This window comes from Mytilus galloprovincialis, chromosome 8 (genome assembly GCF_965363235.1).
Source record: "Mytilus galloprovincialis chromosome 8, xbMytGall1.hap1.1, whole genome shotgun sequence".
In the NCBI taxonomy this organism is placed as follows: domain Eukaryota; kingdom Metazoa; phylum Mollusca; class Bivalvia; order Mytilida; family Mytilidae; genus Mytilus; species Mytilus galloprovincialis.
The window spans coordinates 45,731,798-45,757,084 of record NC_134845.1 but is presented as its reverse complement, the minus strand read 5'-3'; the positions used below and the strand labels follow the sequence as shown (position 1 = coordinate 45,757,084).

Below are 25,287 nucleotides of genomic sequence, written 5' to 3'. Positions count from 1 at the left end.
CTGTCTCGTTTTTCTTTTTTTCCTAGCCCTTGGCAGTTCAAGGAGCAAATATTTAAATTATAACTCATCTAAATAATGAACTATACATGTATTAGCAAAGATTACTACAGAGATATACATCATAACTAACTGTTCTAAGTTGTTGTATACAATACAACTAAGACTAAACGTATAATAGTAGTAATGCATGAGTATATATAATATATATGTATCATTATAATATGTGTTTTTTTACAATAATACAGTTTAGCAGCCTTCTTATTAACTTTATTTTGTGCTGTAAAATTAATAGATTTAAGTATGTTTTTTTCTTTTTTTCAAAGGTGTAAAATGTATATATACCTGTATGTATATAGGAGCTTGATTTTCAGAAATTACTTTTTCTATTTTCAGATATTTGGATTGTTCAATTAGGATTGTTCGAGCGCTCAACAACATCATTACTGTGATCAAATGAAACATATGCTCGACAGTTTTTGATGACGTCTTAAACTTTCCATTCAGTTGAACCTGGAAATGATATCTGTTTGTGTAGAATCCTTTGGAGATTTTCGAATTTTCACTTAAAGCTGCTGTGTGTGTCATGTGCTTTAATACAATACTGTACTTCAAGTGAATATACTGCGTCAAAAGGATTAGCATAGCTGGTTGTGGAGTATGTGTGTCTGGATAGTATGGTGCAACAATATATGAATGTGATTAGTTTCGTACTTCCTGTGTGTTATGCGGTATATGGTGATATACTACATATAGTTGCGTACCATATTTGCAATTTTGTAGGAATATTTATTGGTTGATATATTTTCCAAGTATCCTTGTTTGAATTGCAGAAAAAAGAAGATTCGTTTGTGCAATCGGTGCATACATGTAATAAAAGCATTTTGGTGATGATCTGAATTAAACTAATGCAGCCTAATGACGTGAATAGTAGAACTAATGATCGTTTGTTTACTAGTGAACAAAAGTTTTTTTCTTTTTGTTGGTTTAATGCTTGTTTTAAAATTATCTGTTTCTTTCAGACATATGTTTTTGTTGGTATTTTGTGAATAAACATACATATAACATAAATTAAACATTACACTGTTTTCTATTTCTACATCGTCAATTGAGAACATATGATCTAGTATTGTGTCATATTTCTTTTTTTGATTGGTTAATATACATGTACTACTCTTATCAACACAAATACAAAATACAGTGTGTATGGAAGATAAGGAATTTTCATTTTCGATATCATTATTCAAACACATATAATCTAATATTATATTGTATTCTTTTTTTTTCTTTTTTTTTTTACATAATAAATAAAAGTCATGAAAAAACATAAAATGAGAACATTGTTTATGTTTACCATAACATCAGTTAGACTTTTCTTTTACACTATAAATAAAAACACAGAAAAAAAGTAAATATATACAAATGTTTATGAAAATAGCTAGATAATTTTACTATTTAATGTTTATAAAGTTTATGTACATTTAGTTGAGCTGGATGATACATGTAGTTAGGGTCCCTTTAGTTTCTGAATATTTGATGTTCGTTTGTGAATTTGGTCGGTTGGTGTTGTTGCTGGGCGTTTGTCTTTGCGTCCATCAGGTGTTGCAACATTGTTATTTCCTTGGAATATTTGTCACATTGAAATTTTGTAAAAAAGAGACGGAGACTGGTTAGTAGTTCCCATCTTTTCAGTGTTCGTTTGTTTATGTTCAGATGTATTTTCATCTTCACTTGTCGAATCTTCAGATTCATGCATGCTGTCGTTATTGACATTGACTGGATGTTCTTGGGCGTTGGAATAACGGTCTCGAAATTTGGACATTCAGCTTTCTTATGTCCTGGGTTATTGCATTTTGTACATACCCATTCATTTGGACATTCTCTGAGCATGTGCCCAGTTTGCAGACATTTGTTACATGTGAGCTGAGAGGAATCAGTTTTCTGCTCTTTGTGTAACAAAACGGCCATATATTTACCAATTCTAAGAGTTCTAGGTAAGACCTTTTCCATGGATTCACAGTATAATATCCTGTCTCCTGTTTGGCAATTGGTGAGTAAACCGTCAACTCTGAGTCGCTCTCTGTCTAATGTGTGGACTGTCCCTCCTAAATTTTGTACCGCCCTCATAATCTGTCCATCCTCAGCAGAGCATGGGATGTTCTTGACCCTAACACGCCAGTAATGAGGATTGTCATGATCGTATACCTTTGAATTAGGATTGCGGGTATAGATTTTCAAAAGTTTTTTCCTTAAACCCTTTTACCCTTTGTTATTAAAGTGTCTCTGTCAGTTTCAGAGTCGGGATAAATGCGCCACATCCCTTTTACCCTTTGCAAACCTTTGAGGTTCCTAGAATTAACAACATGATCAATGGATTTATAAAGTTCAACATGGTTGAGAAACTGATCTATGTTTGGTTTGACATCACCAAACAGGTCTTTCTCTAGCAGGAAAACGGGTTTAACAGAACCTAGGATCTCGTGTGGGTTCATAGGGTTTTCAACCTTATTATCGGCTATCAGACCATTTTTCACTCCGTTTTTGTATGACTCGGGTAAGTTTTTAATATGGCTGACATCAGCACTGTTAATGTCCTAACTTACCATTATCAATATGTTTTTTTGTCCATATATTTGTAAAAGTATTGAAACCAGCTAGTTTTAATTGAACTATTTACCTTGTAAGCACCTATTCAGTATACTTATACTCTGGAATATGTCTTTAATATATTGATTTTACTTGGGTTTGTAGGAGCTAAAAAAATCCGTGGAATACCTTCGGCCCCTTACGTCCTCCTTACTTTATCATCTTAACAACGTGTTTTGTAGTTCTTTCATTTGTCTTTGTTCTATTATTAATATTACTTTTACTGTTGAATGGTTTTATGTGATATCCGTTTGACGTGGCTCGGTAACTATACATCTCGTCAATGTGTTTGTATTGTCTTTCATTTTTTGGTGGCGTATTTTGTATATGCGACTTTATGTATTTCTTTGGTTCTTATAACGTGACTCTGTACTTTAAAAGATCCCGTCAGTATGATATTGTTCTATTTTATGTCATTATGATATATTTCTATTATGAATTACAAAATACGTTGAACCATAAACGTCAAAATCATTCAATCGCGTAGTCGAATCAACTATTTGTGGATTCTTATAAATTCTATATATAACTTTTGGACTATTTTCAATGTCGGTCTATTTCTGAAATTTATTCTTAAATACTTTTGATTTTTTAACCCTATATGCTAACATTGCCTATGTAAATTTTAAAATTGTTTGTATGCACATTGAACGACAAATCTATGTGACGTATAAAATTTTCTGACGTCAGACACACAAATCAATGAATGTGTTTGTAGATAGATGTTTTTGTGTTCTGTTAAATTGTTCCTTTTAAAATTGTAAAACGATGATGACTGGTGTATCCATATTTTGACTATTTTATTAATTGTGTCTGTTTAGTTAACGCATCAATGTAAATATAACGGATTTTGATGAGACTGCCATCAAAGTGAGAGGGTTAGCGCTATAAAACCAGGTTTAATCCACCATTTTCTACATTTGAAAATGCCTGTACCAAGTCAGGAATATGACAGTTCTTGTCCATTCGTTTTTGATGCGTTTTTATATTTGATTTTGCCATGTGATTATGGACTTTCCGAATTGATTTTCCTCTAAGTTCAGTATTTTTGTGATTTTACTTTTTACTCCAGTTTTTAACGACAATCTGTGCATGATATGTCTTTATTTTTCTAATTTTGACTGTGTCAACTTAGCTCCATTTTTGTATTTTAAATAACTATTCAGCTCAACATTAACATAATTGCTGAATGTTATGTATTGCTAAAGGTTAAATTATAGTATTCACATTACTAGAATGTATAGGAAGTAATGAAACTTAAAGCAAGGTATATTAAAAACATTTGCTGTAACAGGAGAAAATAATGAATCACCATATAGAGAGTTGGTCCACTATCCCAACGACAACGAATGCAAACTATAAGACAAAAAGTACGTTTTTATGTAGACGAAGCGCGCGTCTGGCGTATTGAATTATAATCCTGGTACCTTTGATAACTATTTAAACGTTTGCAAATATACATGTATATATATCATAGAACAGATATGCATTGACTTGTTATGTCGTCAGAGTTAAAAACATTGACTTTTTATGTTTAGCGTCAGCGACATAAGATCCTAAATAAACTATACACAATGTGTGTCATTATCTTTTGGATTAAAATATAGAAAAAATGAAAAAATATAGCAGTATGTGAAGTAATAGAATAAACGTCTAATTAAGAAAAACATATTTCAACTTCTTATTCCTTCTTCGTTTATCCATTCCTCTTCTTCTTCATCTTTTTCTTCTTCTTCTCCTATAATATAGGGAGTATCATAAAATTTAAAATATCATTCAGCTGCAGGAAGTCAATAAAAATTAAAATGCATTTTTGGTAACACAATGTACTATCAGAGAGTAAAACAAAAAACTTTCAAGTCTTCTGTTTCCTATTTATTGTCAATTGATAAAAGTTGTTATAACTAAAACAAATGTATTTTGTATTTGAGGGATAACTATCATTTTGCTTATAGCTGTGTTTCTGTACGCTCAATATTTTCGAGAATTCTAAAAGATTATGTGGTCCGATTGCTACAAATGCTTAGTCAGAAGTACAGTGGCTGAATTATAATATAGTATATGACGGAATGCTTTGTAAATAAGAGCATTTGTTCTGTCTGGTTTCTGTTACTGCAAATATTCTTTAGTTTTATTTTTACTTAGGTGCGGTTGCTGTTGAAACTTAATCATAAGTTTAGTGGCTGATTATATGGCCATTTTTATAAATTTCCTGTTGCAAAAAAAAAAATAATGATTTTCTTATCCAAGGAATAGATGATTAGCATAGTCGTATTTGGCAATTTTGGGTCCTTAATGCTCTTCAACTTTGTATTTGTTTGCCTTTATAACTATTTTGATCTTAGCGTCACTGATGAGTCTTATGTAGATGAAACGCGCGTCTGGCGTATAAAATTATATTCCTGGTACCTTTGCTAACTATTTTCACCACTGGGTCAATGCCACTGCTGGTGGACGTCTCGTCCCCGAGGGTATCACCAGTCCAGTATTCAGCACTTCGATGTTGACATGAATATCAATGATATGGTAATTTTTATAAATTTCCTGCAACAAAACTTTGAATTTTTCGAAACACTAAGGATTTTCTTATCCAAGAAATAGATTACCTAAGCCGTATTTGGCACAACTTTTTTGGAATTTTTAGTTCTCAATGCTCTTCAGCTTTGTACTTGTTTGGCTTTTTAACTATTTTGATCTGAGCGTCACTGATGAGGCTTATGTAGACGAAACGTACGTCAGTCGTATTAAATTATAATCCTGGTACCTTTGATAACTATTGTACAAGAGTATATGACGGCATGCTTTTTAAATAAGAGTACATTTTCTTTCTGATTTCTGTAACTGCAAATATTCTTTAATACTTTTTTTTACATAGGTGCGTGAGTACTGGACCCTGTGTTGAGTCCAATTGTTTTAGTTCCAATTGTTCATTATCATAAATACATGATTTTCCATATATATCATTTGCTTGTACCATATGTAATAATGATTATGTATACCAGTATATACCATAGTTTTGCTCGGAATATACATATTAACTATCAACGCCACTCGATACATATGCTTGGGTATTACTGATTTACTTGTATCTCTGTCCATGTTGTCTTTTACAGATATTTTAGAGTGGTGTACTTTTTCTATCTTAACGGATCGAATGTACTTTCTTCTATTATATTCCATTTGTTTCTTTACTTAAATGGTAATTTGAGCACTTGAAACTAATTGTCAGCAACCTTCGCCTATCCAAGGTAAGAACCTTTTAAGCGGTTGTCATCATTTACATCTTACATTTTGTTTTGATTACAGAACTTAAGTATTCTTTATATAAAAAAAAAAGTAATGTGTTCAGATGAACCCTGATTCTCACTTGTGATAGCTGCTGTCAGTATAATCTATTAAAAATGAGACCATTTTTAAAAAATGAAGAGTAAATCAATCAAATCTAATTTGCTCATTAGATAGTATTTCTTTGTCTTGATAATAGCGTAAGTCGAAGTTTCATAATAATCAATGAAGGTTCACAAATTTATTATCTCAAAATAATCAATTCCTGACGACTGTCTATGTATGTTTACTGAAACAATTCTATCTATCAGTATAATACTGAAAAAAAAAGATACAAATACGTTTTCAAGATTTTCCCTTAAACATTATCTCTTAATCACAAAAAAAGCTTCTGAAAAAAAGTTTCAGAAAATTACATGAAAGTTTGACAAAGTTAGTGTTGACTGAAAAACATTTATCTTAGACTGTATCTAAACGTTAACTGTAAATAACAAAGTCCATTTATCAGTAAAATATTCAAAATTTAAAACAAATGTTTTCAAAATTGTGCTCTAAGTGTATTCAGATCATAAAAAAGATTTAACCAAATTTCATAAAATTCTTAAAATTCTTATAAAAGTTTGTCGGAGTTATTGTATTTTTGTCTCAAAAATATTTTGAACTCGAATACACGATAAAGACTAAATCAATTGTTGACAACGCAACATCGGAATCTAGGAGCGTTTAATCTTGCTTTTGCTATATGAATGTAGGAGGCCCGACAAATAGAAGCGGGAGATACAAAAGAGACATTAAAACTCATGAGACGAAGAGAAATTTACAGCGCCATGACAAAATTGACAGATGAAGAAAAAGACAAACAAGTCCAAACTATAATACATATCAAAAAAATAAGACTAAGACACACAAATCCCATCATAGTTTAGGATTGATTTCAGGTTCTCCAGAAGGGTAAGAAATTCTTCCTTCTCTAGTGGCACCCGTCATGCTTCTCATTGTAAATACAAAGTCGGTGATAAGTTACTTTCAGTTATGACAGAATCAGGGACAAGATCAGAGAACGGTTTATTAAATTATTCTATTCAAAGATTTAAGATACTGACATATGGTATAGACAGTCTATAAAAAAAATATGCATGTAGTACTATTTTCGCATTGATTTATAACAAACGTCTCCCGTTTTAATCATACTCTTTCAGCACAGCTGATAAAGTTTGATTATTATTAGAAAAAGAAAAGATATGGGTATCCATTCATGACAAAAAATCAGTTCACGAACATCAGAAAACACAATTGAAAGTCAATGAATCAGCCCTTTAATTTTTTTTCTTCATCTCAGAGTTATAATGAGGCCTAGTTGACCTCACTGCGAGTTAAAGACGCCACCTAGCACTGGTTTGAGCGGATTTCTTTGCAAACTGGCGATCACGCGCCACAACTGTGAATTGAAGAACATAGCCATAGAGGTGATATGAATAAAATAACCTGACACAGTAATCAAATATTTACTGTTATATAATTCAGCAGAACAATCACACTGATGAAGTGTGCTAAAAAATTCTTCAATTAGTCTAAATCTAAACTGACATGTTTGGTAACCTTTGCAATTTATGTCTCCTTCATAGAATTTTATATATAGTTACTAAATATCCCATAGAGCAGTTACTCCTATTTTTGACAGCATTCTATGGCATTCTTTTTTTTATAATTTTTGACGACATCTATCAACTTAAATATATACCTCTATTAGTGTATTGATAATTATTAGGCTGAACATGAAAGTATTTGCTGTATATAATTTATTGCTTAAAGTTGAAATATGTTATACACATTACAGTGATACATGATAGCAAGTAATGAATTCTAAATCATTAGCTAATACATAGGACACAAAATTAGTCACCGAGCAGTGTTGTTCCACTGTCACCGAGCAGTGTTGTTCCACTATATGACAACGAGTTCAAGAAACGGGTTTCCTAGCGACATGTGATCCTAAATAGAATATATACAATATTTGTTGTTATCTTTTAGAATAATGTTATAAAAAAATACAGAAAAAATGAAAAATAGAGCAGTATGTGAAGTAATAGAACGTCTAATTAGGAAACAGTTATTTCGACTTCTTATCCTTCTTTCTTCGTTTATCCATTCCTCTTCGACCAAGATTTCTGTTAGCTAATCTTTCATCAGTCTTACTGCGTAATAGATATTTCCGCAAGTAATCCTTCAAATGAGATTCCCCTCGTCTCAGAGGTTGCCTATGTGCATCAACATTTTTACTGTCGCGGGCTACGGTGTTCTCTCTACTATCATATTTCTTCCTTTGTCCGCGGGTTTTTAGTAAACTTCGTGCTGGTGGTCCTGGTGGTGGTGGTGGTCCTAAAATAAATAAGTAAAACGGGTTTACCACATATATATGACAGTATAACATACCTCATCAATCACCAGCGCTCGACTCCTCCGGATAACAAACAACAATCAAAATAAGGTCATGAAATATAATTCTTATAATAACAATACCTCAGTAGAGATATTCTTATGAGATGTGTGTATTGATACCTATACGACTCATAATATACTATATTAGCTGCACATATTAGTTGAGAAATAATTGCATTCTTGTACATAAACATAAGTTGTCGAACAATTGGTATGTACTAAGAGACTTTTTCAGAAAAGGCAGACTTAAGTTTCATTGACATCCAATTTTTCAAATTGCGAATACAAAAGATAGTCACTTGACCTTAAGTCGTAGTTGTGACATTTGCGCCAAAAGTAATATTGCAAAATTAGAACTAGAGCCTGTGTCGCTAACCTTGGTCTATGTGCATATTAAACAAAGGACACAGATGGATTCATGATAAAATTGTGTTTTGGTGTTGGTGATGTGTTTGTAGATCTTACTTTACTGAACAATCTTGCTGCTTACAATTATCTCTATGTAAAATGAACTTTGCCCAGAAGTGGCAGTGGAAATTCTTTTTAAAAATTTACAATTTACAAAATTTATGAAATGGTAAAAAATTTACTATAAAGGGCAATAACTCCTTATTTGTAGCTCTTACTTTGCTGTACATTATTGCTGTTTACAGTTTATCTTTATCTATAATAATATTCAAGATAATAACCAAAAGCTGCAAAATGTTCTTAAAATTACCATTTAAGGGGCAGCAACCCAACTACAAAATGCCCGATTGGTCTGAAAATTTCAGAACGGATAGATCTTGACTTAATGAACAGATTTGCTCAAAATGCTATGGCTTCAGAAATATGAGCCAAAAACTGCATTTTTCCTTTGTACTTATTAGCCATGTTTGCCATGTTGGTTGGCGGGCGGGGTCATCGGACACATCGGAGTACAGAAGTAAATATTATTTTACAAAATATTTGTTCAGAGTACAAGTACAGAAGTCAACATTTATCGTCATACTAAATACTTATCAAAGGTGTTACATATTGACAACAGTGAGACGAGATATAAAACAAAATAAGTAAACATTGGATTACAGATATGCATAACAAATTGTGTCAACAGGTCAAATTAACTCAAGGTATAATTTGAGAGAGTACTCGCAGTTACCGAAAGCTAGTAAAAAGCTAAAAACAATTTAACATTAAAATATTATGCACCAGAGACTAGACCTGGTTTTATAGCTAGCTAAACCTTTAACTTGTATGACATTATTCTTAGTTCTGTTATATTGACAAAACTAAACACAATTATATAGAAAAATAGTATAAACGTGAATTATCAACATACCCGTAGGGACACAGGATTCAGCAAACGCCTCATCAGAGCAGTCTCCACAATCATTAGTGCCATCGTTTATGTTATCCCCAGGAACACATTTTGGAAAACTTGGAGGAGGGTTATAACATTTAAATTCATCATTACCACATCCATCTGTAAAAGAAAAAAAAGTTAATAAAATTTGAATATAAAGAGGAACATGTATGCTAATTGTAATCATCAATGAAGTGAATGGTAAAAACTCGAGAGAACTAAAATGCGGACAATATTGCCATTGTTTGGGCTTAAATTAAATTTGAAGGAATACAATTTAAATATAGGTAGCTAAAAAATATATAATGGGTTGAGATTATCTAAAGTGACATTTAACAAAACATCATAATTCACTATTAACATCATATTTCCATCTAAACACCGTGTCGACCTTGCGCCATGTAACTCGCAGTCTATTCATGGTATATACAAGTAGACTAAACTAGAAAAAAAAACATGGTGTATAATAAATAAATAATGTTTTATAAATAAATGACATGGTTGAACCTGCAGTTCTATTTTCAATGTTTTAAAGAAAGCAGAGGGATAAATAAAGACAACAGTAGTAGGGCACTGTTCATACATCGATTGAGAGAACATCCGTGTTACAAACTAAATCCGAGGAAAATATATTCCTTTCATTCGTCATAGAGAGATATGAAGATTCTAAGGGAGTATAGAACGTATAATTACAAAGAGTCAGACGTAGAAACACATATCTATCGAAAGGAGAGTATCAAACCTACTATCTGGACATCCGATGTCATCTTGACCATCACTGCAGTCCGGCCATGAGTCGCATACCCAGTTCGATCTAATACATGTACTATCTGCTGTACACAGGAATGCATCATTGTTACATTCTGCAAAATATGAACAAACAAAATCAGATTTTAACGTACCAACTATATTTATTAAAACCCATTTACAAGATAACGATACAAATATAAAAACTTGTAAGAACGCTAAACTAAATACAAGCATTTCACGTTGACGTGCTCTTCTTTTTGCCTCTTTTTCATCTTAACAAGCATTTAATGTGGAAATTTTCCTTTAAGTTTATTTATTCCGCTCATTCGAGTTGTTGATAATAATTAAATAATATAAGGGTTGTCAAATAATTGCGTCTTATATTTTTTGTGGATCAATATGACCGATTCGCTAATTTATATCTCGAAACGCAAAGTTGACAATGGAAACAGGAAATGTATCAGAGAGACCATATAGCAAAAACTGCCCAATGCCACCAATGGATTTTCATCACAGCGAGAAAAATCCTGGAGTCGGTTTCACAAAACAACTTACGACTAAGATTGATCGTAAGTCATGAATAATTAGGGCCCCGCCGACGGCGGGTCGCCCTATAGTGATCAGTCTGTCCGTCCGTCCGTAACACTTTCGTGTCCGCTCCATATCTAGAGAACCGTTATGATTTCATACTTAATACTTAACATGATTATTAACCAACACCAGAGGGTGTGTCATGTTGTATGTACAACTTCCTAGGTCAAAGGTCAAGGTCAAAAACTTTGGTTTCAGTTGACAACCCCGTGTCCTGTGGTGAAGATCGTGTCCGCTCCATATCTAGATAACCATTATGATTTCAAAGTTTATACTTGACATCCATTTTAACAACCACCAGAGGGTGTGTCATGATGTATGTACAACTTCCTAGGTCAAAGGTCAAGGTCAAAAACTTTGGTTTCGAGTTGACAATCCTGTGTCCTGTGGTGAAGATCGTGTCCGCTCCATATCTAGATAATCGTTATGATTTCAAAGTATATACTTGTCATACATTTTAACCACCACCAGAGGGCGTGTCATGATGTATGTACAACTTCCTAGGTCAAAGGTCAACGTCAAAAAAACTTTGGTTTCAGTTGACAACCCTGTGTCCTGTGGTGAAGATTGTGTCCGCTCTATATCTTGAGAACCGTTATGATTTCAAATATTATACTTGACATCCATTTTAACCAACACCAGAGGGTGTGTCATGATGTATGTACCACTTCCTAGGTCAAAGGTCTGTCTGTCTGTTGGTCTGTCCATCGCTAACAAATTTGATCCACATTATATTTTGAGAGGACAGCTGTTATTATTTCATACTTTATACCTGACAAACATTTTCAACTTAACATATATATTAACCAACACAAGAGAATGTGTCATAATGTATGCATCCTAGGTCTAAGATCAGTCTGTCGGTCTGTCCATCCGTTCGTTGTTCTTAACAAATTGTGTCCGCTCTACCTCTCGAGAACCATTAATATTTCATACTTTATACTTGGTGGGTCATAATATATTGAAGGCATAATTCTAAAAATATGTGACAAATATCAATTGGGCAGCACCTTTAAACATATTGTTCAAACATCAATCCATATATCCAGAAGTCACCTTAGAGTAGTAAACAATGAGTTCACATCATGCAGTCATATCACTATTATACTATGAAAGTAAGATGAGAATATTTATCAGTTTTAACTTAAAATCTTAGATCAAAATCACACATGAGACTATGTAATAACTTCAAATAATGCTTCATATCAGATTATCCATACAACTTATTTACCCAACGTTATTGACAGCGGGGCCCACAGAGATGGCTCCCATCTCAATGATATCTAGTTCAGTATACTTACGATCAATCTTAGTCTTAAGTATGTTTGTGAAACCGAAGTCATGAATAATTCAGTATACTTACGATCAATCTTAGTCTTAAGTTTGTTTGTGAAACCGACTCCTGATCCTTACACAATGATGTATATTAATTCAGTCATAATAAGAGAAAGGAAAATGGAAAAATTAAATTTTTACTTCATTTCTTTTTAGTTTTTTGTTTTTTTTTTTTGGTACCGAAATTCTGTGCAAAGCACTTAATCTGAAGATATGAAAATTATGCTGACTTACATTCTAAAATGGAATACTGTACATATGACTACATTGTATAAACTGTACAGTTAATACCCAATCTTAAATACCTTGTGTTATTTAATCTGGTGTTATTTAGTCTTGTTTGACAACCTGTCAACAGCAGTTCATTGGAAACTTTGTTATAAACATTGCCATAGTTATTGTTAGAGAGAGCTATCAAAAAGTATTCTTAGGCAGTAGAGTAGCCCAGTTTGTCCAATTCAAACCAGTCTACCATTGGCAAAAAGAAAGAATCAATCTGATAGACGGCTTTGGAGGGCTGGTGTGCCATGCCCTCCTTATGGAGCTTCATATTTGAAAAATGCATATAGACTTTTTACAAGACTCACTCCAAACATTGGTTTGCGAGAGGGTTCCCTTTTTAAATCACTGGATCTGCACTGGCAAACTAAATGTCTGTGATAGCGAAATCAAATCAATACTCTTATTATAAATCAAGATTGATAATAACCTTCACAGTCCTTTTCATCTTCCCCATCGCAATCATCAATTCCGTCACAATGCCATTCATCAGGGATACATTTTTTCTCTTCTGAACAGTGAAAAGCATCGTCAACACATGCTGTAAATAAAAAGATACATAAAATCTGATTTTGCTCAAAATTCGAAGATATAATAAACTTACAAATATGAAAATAAGAAAACTGTATTTCCTTTTGAAATCCTCTGTCTGCTTATTTGGTGGACAGGAGACTGGTTGTACATACATGTATGCACCCGTAGTTCTCTATTCGTTTTTGAACAGTTTTAAAACTTTAATATGTCCATGCTCTTTTTTGGAACTAGTTGGTCAATATAAATCAAATACGTAAATTGGACCGTGGAATAAGCTTTAAAATCTAATAACAATTAAAAAAAATGCCTGCCCCTTTTCCTCATTACATAAACTTTGCTAAAATCTTTGATTGATAAACTAAATGTTGACCTTAAAGACATATTCAATGGCACTGAGTGAATTTCTATGCAATTGTTTTGTTTGTATTTTGTATTTGCTTCTACATTTTGATGATTAAATAAACAGCTGTGCCAGGAACGTATTACACAACCGTCTAAATCATAGTTAATGGTCCTTGCTCACTGATTGCTAGCACCAACATTATCCTATCTACGAAGTATAATATTTGGTCAGGATGCCAGGCTATCCAAATCAGTGAATATGTATATTGTATGGCAATTAAGGCGGCCATTTAATTAACACAGGACTGTTGATTACAAGCATACTTGATTCATGTTGAAGATCAACGTTCCATCACTCTGAAATTCTTATCTCTAAATCGTCGAAATCGTCAAGAATTTTATAATAAGAGTTGTGAAATTGTCAAAATATTTCATATGTTCGGTGAAATAAAAATTGAGTTTTAACATTTCAAGAAATATAAATTTATAGTCCAGTCGATTTGAGCAGATTTTAAGCAAAATTGCTCAGATTGTGGTAAAAGCATGAAATTTTGCATAGTAGTAGTATAGGTGATGGACAACATTTTCGGCTATGGACCCAATCTGGAAATTGAAATTGGCGGGAGTGGCGGCCATTTTTAAAATGGCGGACGTTGGATTTGAAAAAAAATATTTAAAAAATTCATGAAAATGTTATTATTCAAGTTATTGTCTTGTAACTTGGTAAATAAAGTGATAATACGTATCTGAGTAGAACAACATTGATAAAAAAAAAACAGTTAAACGCCTATTGTGTCGAACTTGAAAAAAATTTTGGATTTCAGTTTAAGCCAAAATAGGTCGACCTTCAAAATTGAAATCGATGAAATAAACATTTGGTTGTTATTGTTTATCTGAAAAAAAAACTTTTAAAAAACCTCCATTGGCATAATGAGCATAGTTAGTATCATATCATACAATAATTAATGTCATAACGAAATCAACTGCTCATATGTTCTCAATGACATCTTAAAAATCACAAAATAAATTAGTAGTACCAATTTTGTCAAATGATACAATAGCGGTCACTGTCTATTAATCCCTATCACATTATCCTCCACATGTACACAGAGCAGTACAACTGAATGATGCCTTAACACATTAACATCGTCCTCTGCAACCGTTTTCACTTTTACATCCACAAGTTCAGCAGAGGACTCTGACGCTTGCTGTAGCGATGTCCAGAATGGTTCCCATAGCCCTTCTTTGTTCCGTTTCCAACCCCAGATGGAAGGTGATGGTGTTTCTTGGAGCCAAGTCTCAACTGACCAAACTGGGACAGTAAAGGTGGGTAAGCTTGGTTCACATCACGAAAAAGTCATCAAGATCAACTATCACGACCCTGGCAAGACACATACAGCTGGGAAAATAAAGAGCAACTCTGTTTTAAGGAGCTAATTTGTCTTTTTTCATTTGAATCACTTCGGATCGGATAGTGGTGTTGTCCTATTGTCAAGACGTTCCCTCACGTACTCATGGTACTTATCATTCCCTATTTGTTCGATATTTCTAACTGTGTTTGCAACTTTTGGATCTACTATGTCACGTGTGTCCAATACTAGAAGATCTTCTAATTCCTCCAAAAACGGATTTCCCATTTTCTCTATTGTAGCTGTGAATGCTATAACTTGTTTCACAAAAGCCTTCTGCTTACTTTCAACCTGTTCATGGTGTCTAACATCTGAACCTTTACTTTGTTCATGCTTAATAAGTTCTGGTGATAACTCGAGTTTATTGACTGCACGTGCCATTTCTGGGTCACACACCATCCAGAGAAGAAGTTGAGATGCATTCTCTGTTAGTCCAATAACTCCACCTTCACCCTTTACTAGCTTGTTGTTCTGTTCATGAACATGATCAATAGCTATAGCAGAGAATGTGGTGTGCGTTTTGTGAACAACGAAATGTCCGCTCTCAAATTCTGTAGCAATACTGGGTGCTATTGTGTCCAATAACAACATATCCCGAACATGAATAGGAAGCCATCGAGCGTAATTAGGGTGATCTAAAGCGAAAACCCAAGGTATCAACATAGTGAGAGAGTCTTTGTACAGGTTGAAATTCCCTTCACGGAGAGAGCGAACAAATATAAGAATGATCAGTTCCAGCTTCAATGTAAGTGACCAGAAATGTGACAAAGGGCTCTCAATTCCTTTCCTTTCTTTCCACTCTTCGAAGCTGATAGTATTTTCCGCTTGATTATCAGCTCTGTCTAAATATGGTCTGTAGGCTTTATGCATTTTAATATGTAAGGAACAAGCAGTCACTTGATGGGCATGTCTAGTTTGGGTCACATGGGATGCTTTGAGGAATGATTCTACTGCTCCAGCAGATGCAACTTTGACTGGCTCAAAGCATTCACCCATCCACTATTTTGTAGCCAATCTCCAATTGTTCTCAAAGCAGCAATCTCAATATGTAGACCATCAAACATAATTACAATATGATTTTCCCCGTATCTTGCAGGCCAATTCCACTGAATGTTTTTAGCAAGGACCGAAAGAGGTTGATCACATTCCATTAATGGTATTTGTCCTGGGTTCAAGAAAGACACACACTCTTTAATAATTGTCATAGAGTGGCAGTGGATTTTGCTTCCTCTTGAAACAATGGTAAAACTGAACTTATGTCTAAAGGTGGTACTGCAACTGCATGAGTCTGAGATAGATTTGCATGAAATGCAGATCATGTCATATTCTTGGTATTTCTGTCATCATCTTCTATCTCCTGACGTACATGATTAAGCCATCTGCAAGTCAGAAATATTAAATACATGCATATTTTTAATCCTTCGATGATTTCCTTATGTGTCTTGTAGGCTGCCAAATGTTGCATACATACAGCAGATCCAAGGGAGCAACCATTTCTATTTTGGGGGAGCTATAATTATCCTGTCCTATTATGTTTTATTTTCATTGTACTTTCAGCCAATGTTTTTTTTTTAACTTTAAATAATTAAAATAGAGGGTCGTTCCGACATGATTTATGCCATTTCGCCTTATGGTTCGGAAGTGTTCGTGCAATTCCGTGGCCTTCATTTAACTGTTCCAAGTTGATTAATGAGGGAAACCAATTCAAAGCACAGCATCTTTGGATGACGCATCAAAGGACTGATAGCCAGCTCCGATGTCAATGTCAATTCTGTTGTTATCTGCTGGGAATTGTAGGTCCTCCTGTGTTCTTTCTTGGCATATCATACATTTTTTCCAGTCTATTTCACTACTACGTTTTACAGTGTTTCCAGTCTTTTCAATATCTACAAGTTTAATCTTTTTCGACATAGTGTTGTCATATATCTATATGTTATATTCTGTTGTCAAAGTATTAGATACCTTCATTTGGTTAATAGTGCATTAGTGCTTATTTGACCACATGGTGAATACCAAATACAAATAGCAACAGTCCTATACGAATGATTTGATAAGCTAGTTTTAAATATATATATATATATATATAAAACTACAAATAATTAAATATTTGAAATTTTTGTTTTCAAAATGACCACCATTCAAAATGGCCGCCAGTAATTCAGTACCTGATGTTCTCAGATCATAGTCCTTATCACAAGTGATAAATATACCAAGTTTTATAAAAATAGGTAAAGTCATTTTTTTTTTTACAAATTTTATTCTGATTTTATTATTTATTTTCAGGTATCCATTTTATGTAAATAAAGGAACTAAAAAAAAGGAGAAAAACAATGAAAGGTCCTTGTTTTTGTTTTCCTGATATAAGCCATGTTTGCGAGAAATGACTCTCTCCAGATTTTTCATATATTTAACATTGGCACTTTTTTTCTTCGAGACCTGAGTATACAATGTTTGAAGAGCCTTTTGTTATTTGATATTATAATTAAGTATTGTTGATACAAATTTTCACCCAGAAACTAAACGTTCAGTTGTTCAGATAAAAAAGGACCAAAACTAACAAGAAAAGAATAAAGTTTCATACATTCACAATCTTGTTCGTCTTTGTGGCGCGGACAATCGCTACGACCATCACACATTTTACCATCTTCCATTCCACAAACATCATCCGGGCATTTCAGTCGGTTACCTGGACAAACATATTCTGCAATAATACAGAAAAATCACATTTCAAAAGTTGAAACATAGTGTACCACTTGATATAAATAAGAATGCTTCAAGTTTCACCCAAATAACGATGGAATTAAACCATTTTATTCGGTACCACCAATTAACAAAATGTGCACAAGTATTGTTATTGGTTTTTTTATTGGTTACCACTCCTTCGCAATGTGTGTTGTCAACAGTACTGAAACTTAATTTTTAGAAATTATATCACTGCACTCAATTTGCCGTTTCAGAATATAATGCATTCTGGGTAATATGTTTTAAACGCGTGCATCAAAACGTTGTGATTGTTTTTCCTAACAAATGGAAAGGTAACCAATGACGTAACGTTATTATCATTTTGGGGTAGGAACAATGAGATTTTTCATAGTCCTTTAGATTATGAAACGGCGAAATACTTATGCTTATAACTTTGTTCGCAGATTTCGTGGATATTGGATATAGCTGAATACGATAATAAAGATATAAGACTTGTGTTTACTTATTCTATTACATTACAGCAGATTTATTTCTGAATCATATCCAATCTCCTACCTTTTCTTTGTTCTTTGTTTTGTTCTTTCATAGAAAAGAATGACAGAAGAAAACAGGACACCCAATTAACCAAATCAATAAACAAATAACAAAAATAATGTCAACCTCCGTACAGCGCTCGTTTCCTTTCCGTATACATAGTACACAACAATACAATGACCTCTGCCGTACGAATTTTAGCGTTGAAAATCGGTTTGAAGACAAATTCCACACAATGTGTGGCAGAGGTCATATATTAAGTGCAGTGATACGAAGGAAGTACGGAACGGATGTGAGCTCTGCGCCGGAGATTGAAATAATGTGTGTCACGAACCTTCACATCCACATTCATCAGTTCCATCCCAACAGTTTGCAGTCCCATCACATCTTAACTCCTCTGGATAGCATTGTTCTGATCTGTCACATTCTAGTTCACCTTCGGAACATTCGTCGGCTTCTGTATAATAAATGATAAGATGTATAATTAGTAATGCAAGTCCACCTACATATCTCGATTTATTGTATCGTTATTTCGATAAAACGAAACTGTTATATCGAGATCTCGGATAATTATATCGTTATCTTGATTTATTAAAACGAGATCTCGCATTATTACATCGTTATGTCGGTTAAATATATCGAGATCTCGATAAAAATGTATCGTTATCTCGATAAAACGAAACTGTATTTCTGAATTCGTCATTTTGATGTTATCTAACAAATATTCAAATTAATCACTGAAAGAAAAATTCAAAGCACTCTTTAAAATTTGTAACTTAATTCATTCATTTATTCAGTTTCGGAGAATAAACTAGTGGATTTCCTTAACTATTTTTAACAGAAATCCCTTGGTTCAATGTATGGACGACCTGAATACCAAAACATATACATAAATATTAAAAAACTCAACGTTATCTTTTTATTTTTACGTTACCTTTGCTGTTCTCATCCCATATTTATAGATATAACATGTCCATTGTGTCGCAATGACCATTAGAGGGGTTACGGAGGACCTAAATGCCAAAATACGCGTGAAAATTATGAAAATAGCCAATTTTGAAATGGAATGGATATTTTGAATAATGGAATGGACTGCATCGACCCTTCAGCCCCTAATTACATACATACCTTATACCTCATTCGAAAGCTTATTTATAGAAAACAAAAGACATATATAGTCAATATATTCCGCAACGCCTATTAAAGGAGAAACACATACCCTTCGGCCCCTTTATACACTACTTGAAAGCTTATAGAAAGAAGGATAAAATGGTATATTAATAAGCTTTCGATTGAGATATAATGTATATTTCGAATAAGGGGCTGAAGGGTTGCAACAATCTATTCCAATATTCAAAATGTCCATTCCATTATTCAAAATTGGCTATTTCTTAATTTTCACGCGTATTTTGTCATTTATGTCCTCGGTAACCCCTCTAAGGGTCATTGCGGCACATATTATTTATAACCATTTGTTCCTCTTTTAATAAGCTTTCAAATGGTGTATAAACTTTTCCTTAATTTGTGGCTGACGGGTCGCAGAAGTTCATTCCATTATTCAAAACAAGAGGCTGTCACAACGACAGCAAACCGGATTTATTAACATTTATTTGTGTCCTGGCAATATCACAAGAACCATTACTGATGAATGGTGAAAGTGAAAATCGTCAATATCAAATTTGACCTCCATTTTGTCATCAGTATCAACATATTAAAATTTGAAAAACTTAGATTGAATGTTTCATGAGTAAATGAAACAACCTGAATGGAAACGCCATTTTACGATCTTTCAAGAACCATAACTCCTGAACGGTAAAAGTCAAAATCGTCATTATTGAACTTGACCTCTATTTTGTCATCAGTAACAACATATTAAAATTTCAAAAGCTTTGGTTGAATGGTTCATGAGAAAATGCACGGACACGACGGGAAAAACCATTTTTCAATCTTTCAAGAACCATAACTCCTGAACGGTAAAAGTCAAAATCGTCATTATTGAACTTGACCTCCATTTTGTCATCAGTAACAGCATATTAAAATTTCGGAAGCTTTGGTAGAACAGTTCATGCATAAATGCACGGACACGACTGGAAACTCCATTTTTCAATCTTTCAAGAACCATAACTCCTGAACGGTAAAAGTCAAATTCGTCATTATTGAACTTGACCTCCATTCTTTCATTAGTAACAACATATTAAAATTTGGGAAGCTTTGGTAGAACAGTTCATGCGTAAATGCAGGGACAACTCCATTTTTCAATCTTTCAAGAACCATAACTCCTGAACGGTAAAAGTCAAAATCGCCATTATTGAACTTGACCTTCGTATAGTTGTCAGGAATAACATATTAAAATTTTAAAAGCTTTCGTTGAACGGTTCATGAGTTAATGCACGGACAACATTTGATTGCCGCCCGCCCGCCCGGCCGCCCGCCGTACATCCCCAAATCAATAATCGACATTTTTGTCACAAAAATCCGGTTAATAAGCTATTTCATAATGTTCACCCGGATTTCCATTTTTAGGTCCTTTCCTTTCTCCTCTAATATGCGTTGCAGAACATATTGACTATATACCTTTTGTTCCTTTATTAATAGGCTTTCGAATGAGATATAATGTAAATCTGTAATTAGAGCCTGAGGGGTCGCAGCAGTCCATTATTCAAAATTGGGTATTTCTTAACTTTCACAATTAGGTACTCCGTTACCCCTCTAATGGTCATTACGGCACAATGGACATGTTATATCTATAATTACGGGACAGCAAAGGTAACGTAAAAATAAAAAAATAAATGCTGAGTATTTTAATATTTATATATATGTTTTGGTATTCAGGTCGTCCATACATTGAACCAAGGAATTTCTGTTAATAATAGTTAGGGAAATCCACAAGTTTATTCTCCGAAACTAAATAAATTAATGAATTACGTCAGTTAAAAATTATAAAGAGTACTTTGATTGAATATTTATAAGATAACATCAAAATGACGAATTCAGAAAAACAGTTTCGTTTTATCGAGATAACGATATATTTTTATCGAGATCTCGATATAATTAACCGAGATAACGATTTAATCATCCGAGATCTCGTTTTAATAAATCGAGATAACGATATACTAATCCGAGATCTCGATATAACAGTTTCGTTTTATCGAGATAACGATATTTTAAAAAATCGAGATAACGATATAATAATCCGAGATCTCGATTTAATAAATCGAGATAACGATATAAATATCCGAGATCTCGATTTAATAAATCGAGATAACGATATAATGATCCGAGATCTCGATATAATAGTTTCATTTAATCGAGATAACGATATAATAATCCGAGATCTCGATATAATAAATCGACATAACGATATAATAATCCGAGATCTCGATATAACAATTTTGTTTTATCAAGATAACGATATATTTTGTATCGAGATCTCGGTAAAACGGTAATGTTTTATCATGATCTCGAATTAAAAAATATTTTCTAATTATTTGTGTGTCCCCTTACGGCTTCCGTATTAAAACAATATAAAACATACACGCATAAATAAATACAGATATGTGAAACAAATGTTAACAAGATTGCAACTCAATGACACAAATCAAACCAGGCACCACGTGTTCATGTCCCTGTCTGTGAGAAAAAATCGTCTTTAGTTGCTGGGGTCTTATCTTAATATTTTCACGTTATTTTGAGAACTGTCACATCGTATATTGTTTCTGTGTACTAGTAATCTGTTCAAAACCTGTAAAGCCTCTGGATGATTTAGAGCTTGAAATATAACATGGACACTTGTCTACTGATGAGTACTGTTTGTCATCCTTTGAACGTTTATTGGTTTTATTTTTGTCGTTTTGTTGGGTTTTTGTTGAGGTCTCATGCATGGACGTATACAGACAATAACAATCAAAACCAAGGAGTAAACAAAGACTCAAAAAACCAAAGGACATTTACATCAACAGTTATAAATAATAAATAAGAAACAACACGAACTCCACTAAAAACTGGGGGTGAAATCAGGTACTCCGGAAGGGTAAGCATTTCCTGCACCGTATATGGCACCCGTCGTGTTATTTTTTTGTTCAGTTCGGTTGGTATCTATCGCATCTCAATTTGTTCATTTTTTAATACATTACAGGATTGACTTCTGTTTGTGAGTCACCGGACGAAGTTCAAAGAAACAAAATCGTGCCAGTCAGAATTATGTAGCGTCATTCGCCTATCATTCAACTGATGTTTTATTTTAATCTAGTATTAAAATAAGAAGATGTGGAATGATTGCCAATGAGACAACTCTCTACCAGAGACGAAATGGCAAAAAATTAAAAACCATAATTCATCGTACGGACTTCTACAATGATCAAAGTCCATATCGCATAGTCAGCTATAAAAAGGTCGAAATGACAAATGTAAAATAAATCAAACATGAACGGTAAAAGTCAAATTCGTCATTATTGAACTTGACCTCCATTCTTTCATTAGTAACAACATATTAAAATTTGGGAAGCTTTGGTAGAACAGTTCATGCGTAAATGCAGGGACAACTCCATTTTTCAATCTTTCAAGAACCATAACTCATCGTACGGACTTCTACAATGATCAAAGTCCATATCGCATAGTCAGCTATAAAAAGGTCGAAATGACAAATGTAAAATAAATCAAACAAGAAAAGTAACGGTCTGATCTAGGAACAAAACAATGGCGAATACAAATATGATATAAATCAACAAACTACAACCACTGAATTACAGGCTCCTGACTGGGGACAGGGACATACAGAATATGGAGCGGTTAAGATAGTTTGATGGCGCCAAACCCTTCCCCTTACCTGGGACAGTGGTGTTACAGTACAACATGAAAATAAACTATAAAAAATAAGCTGAAAAGAACTCAACTCTTCAGATCGATACAACTTATTAAAAAATCATGCATCTAAGACTAAATTGACAATAAGTATTCATCCAACATCTAATGTGTTTACTAGTAGTTTACAGACGTAATTAACAGTCAGAGAAAAACATGACCTTTTGCAATGTCAAAATATAGGTATCGATAGATTGTAGTATCGTGAATGTGAGCTGATATTTATGTTGATTTTAATTTACTGATATCAAAATCAATCTTTATACCAAAAAAAACAATATTCAAAGATCCAATTACATTGTTGAATTGGTAATCTTTTAGAATCAGTTTATTAAAAGGATCGATAAGTTTACCCGGATCGTATCTATATTTCCAGGCTCGTCAAACCAAAATCACTGACTAAAATTACCAGTTATACATCGATTACGTTTATTGAAATCCTAAACGGTAATAGCGAACGAGCTGTGATATGTATAAACACCGTAAGCTGGTGTCACAGGAACATCTCCGTTCAAAAATGGGAAATTAACAATAGGGAAAGAATAATCGCCTCTTTTACATTTAACAGTTTGGAAAATATAAAGAACATGTTAGCATTCATGTAAAAAATGAAACCAACATTTAACGAGCACATTTTCATTGGAAACAACACTCGATTAGTACATTTTCACATTTAAATGATGCTTCACATCTTTGTTGATTTAAAAAGATTGAGAGGTTGTCGAAAAGAAGACCTCTGATGTCTAACTCAATATTGACTCATATTAGTCATCTTAGATATCAGATCGGCACAAGCTCTTGTTCAAAACTTAGAAACACGATGTTATCTTGTTATGTTTCAAGCATGCAAAACGGTATCTTCCTTGTCATCGACGATGGACGTAAAGGGATTACAAATCAGTAGACCTTTGGATTAAAATCGTAAACAAGAATATATATAAACCAGTCTTTGGGTCTTCTCGAGATGAACTCATGTTAATTACGGCCCACACCACTTATGATGTAGAGTCCCACTCATCCTAAGGCAGGCAGTACGCCATCTTTTAATATTTATATCACGTTTAATTTATACATACTTGCTACATGGAGTCCTATCAGAACCATCCATATAAAAATGAACTGTCTCCACATTTTCAATAGACTAAAATTAAAACAAAAATAATATATATTTCTGATTGTTTGCGATTTTAGTTATCCTTTCTTTATCTGACATTTGTTTTGTCTGTTTAATGATTTAGATTACTATAGTGGCTTACAAGATTTTGTGAGGTAGACGAAATTGACCTTAAAACGATCGTATTGACTTTTTGCTCCAAAAATAGGTAGATCGGACATATTTTGACTTTATTTAATGACTTCCTTAGTTTGGGATTAATTGTAATTAGCATGTTCCAATGAGACTGAAAAATGTTGTTATTTTGTAAGATGAATAATAATTTTACCTGGCGTAGCCGTGTGTAAAGTGTATTTCGGCATTTCTCTCCGAAAAATGACTTGTTGATTGGAATAAAACGTTTTATTTGTAAACTTTTTCTGTTTTTCTCCGCAATTGACTATTAAAAAATAATCTATTTACTTTGTATTTTGAAAATTTTGTGAAAATAGAAGAATTGGCATTTATTACCTTTCATACCTATACTTTCATTGATAAAACATAACATGGACTCATCCAGTGTCCAGTTTAAAGGTTATTTTAGTTACTGTCACATTCATGCACGTTCTGATTTAATCAATAGTCATGTAAGAAAAGTATAGACAGTTTGAAGGTAAACTAATAATAACTTAACCCAATCAAATTGCGTAATATTTGATAACAATGACCGGTCCACATTATAATAAGTAATAGGGGTAAACTGGGTAGGGAGAAAATGTAAGATATTCAAAATTTATTTTTTTGCGATAACGAATAAAAATTTGTCAACCAAAAGTTTTGCTATAATTTCATTAACATGTCGTTCTGTATTGGTACAGTTTTTTTATCTTTCATTTATGTATTTAAGGCCATACAAAGTTTGGGCTTCAAAAGTCCACATAAGTATTGACTTTATACAGAAAATTTATCCTTTTAAAACATAAAATGTTTCCAAAACAATACGTTTCTACAAAGTAAAATCATTTCTCAAAACACTGCAAAAAATTTCATTTCGATTGGTACAGAAGTATTGTCATAAAGTGCGTTGAAATAAACAGTGGTATAGCAAACATCGAATTCCCTCACAAAATCTTGTTAGGCACTAT

At 33.2% G+C, this 25,287-nt stretch overlaps 1 protein-coding gene across 1 annotated transcript; it reads right to left on the bottom strand.

Annotated features, from left to right (window-relative positions):
• Positions 1 to 7,709: 7,709 nt before the first annotated feature.
• LOC143042041 (uncharacterized) lies at positions 7,710 to 24,190 on the bottom strand. Its single transcript, XM_076214275.1, has 7 exons — positions 24,126 to 24,190; positions 18,524 to 18,646; positions 17,534 to 17,653; positions 13,098 to 13,208; positions 10,459 to 10,575; positions 9,689 to 9,832; positions 7,710 to 8,307 (listed from the first exon to the last, which is right to left on the bottom strand). The coding sequence occupies exons 1-7, from the start codon at positions 24,178 to 24,180 to the stop codon at positions 8,039 to 8,041; spliced, it is 939 nt and encodes a 312-aa protein (XP_076070390.1). The 5' UTR covers positions 24,181 to 24,190; the 3' UTR covers positions 7,710 to 8,038.
• Positions 24,191 to 25,287: the final 1,097 nt, after the last annotated feature.

Excerpts from the sequence above, each read along its gene's own strand:
- LOC143042041 (XM_076214275.1), bottom strand. The coding sequence starts at position 24,180 with ATGTGGAGACAGTTCATTTTTATATGGATGGTTCTGATAGGACTCCAT. Across the intron at positions 10,576-13,097 it reads AGATGAAAAGGACTGTGAAG|AATGTAACAATGATGCATTC; the intron begins GTTATTATCAAT and ends CATATTTTGCAG. Across the intron at positions 8,308-9,688 it reads TGAATCCTGTGTCCCTACGG|GACCACCACCACCACCAGGA; the intron begins GTATGTTGATAA and ends TATTTATTTTAG.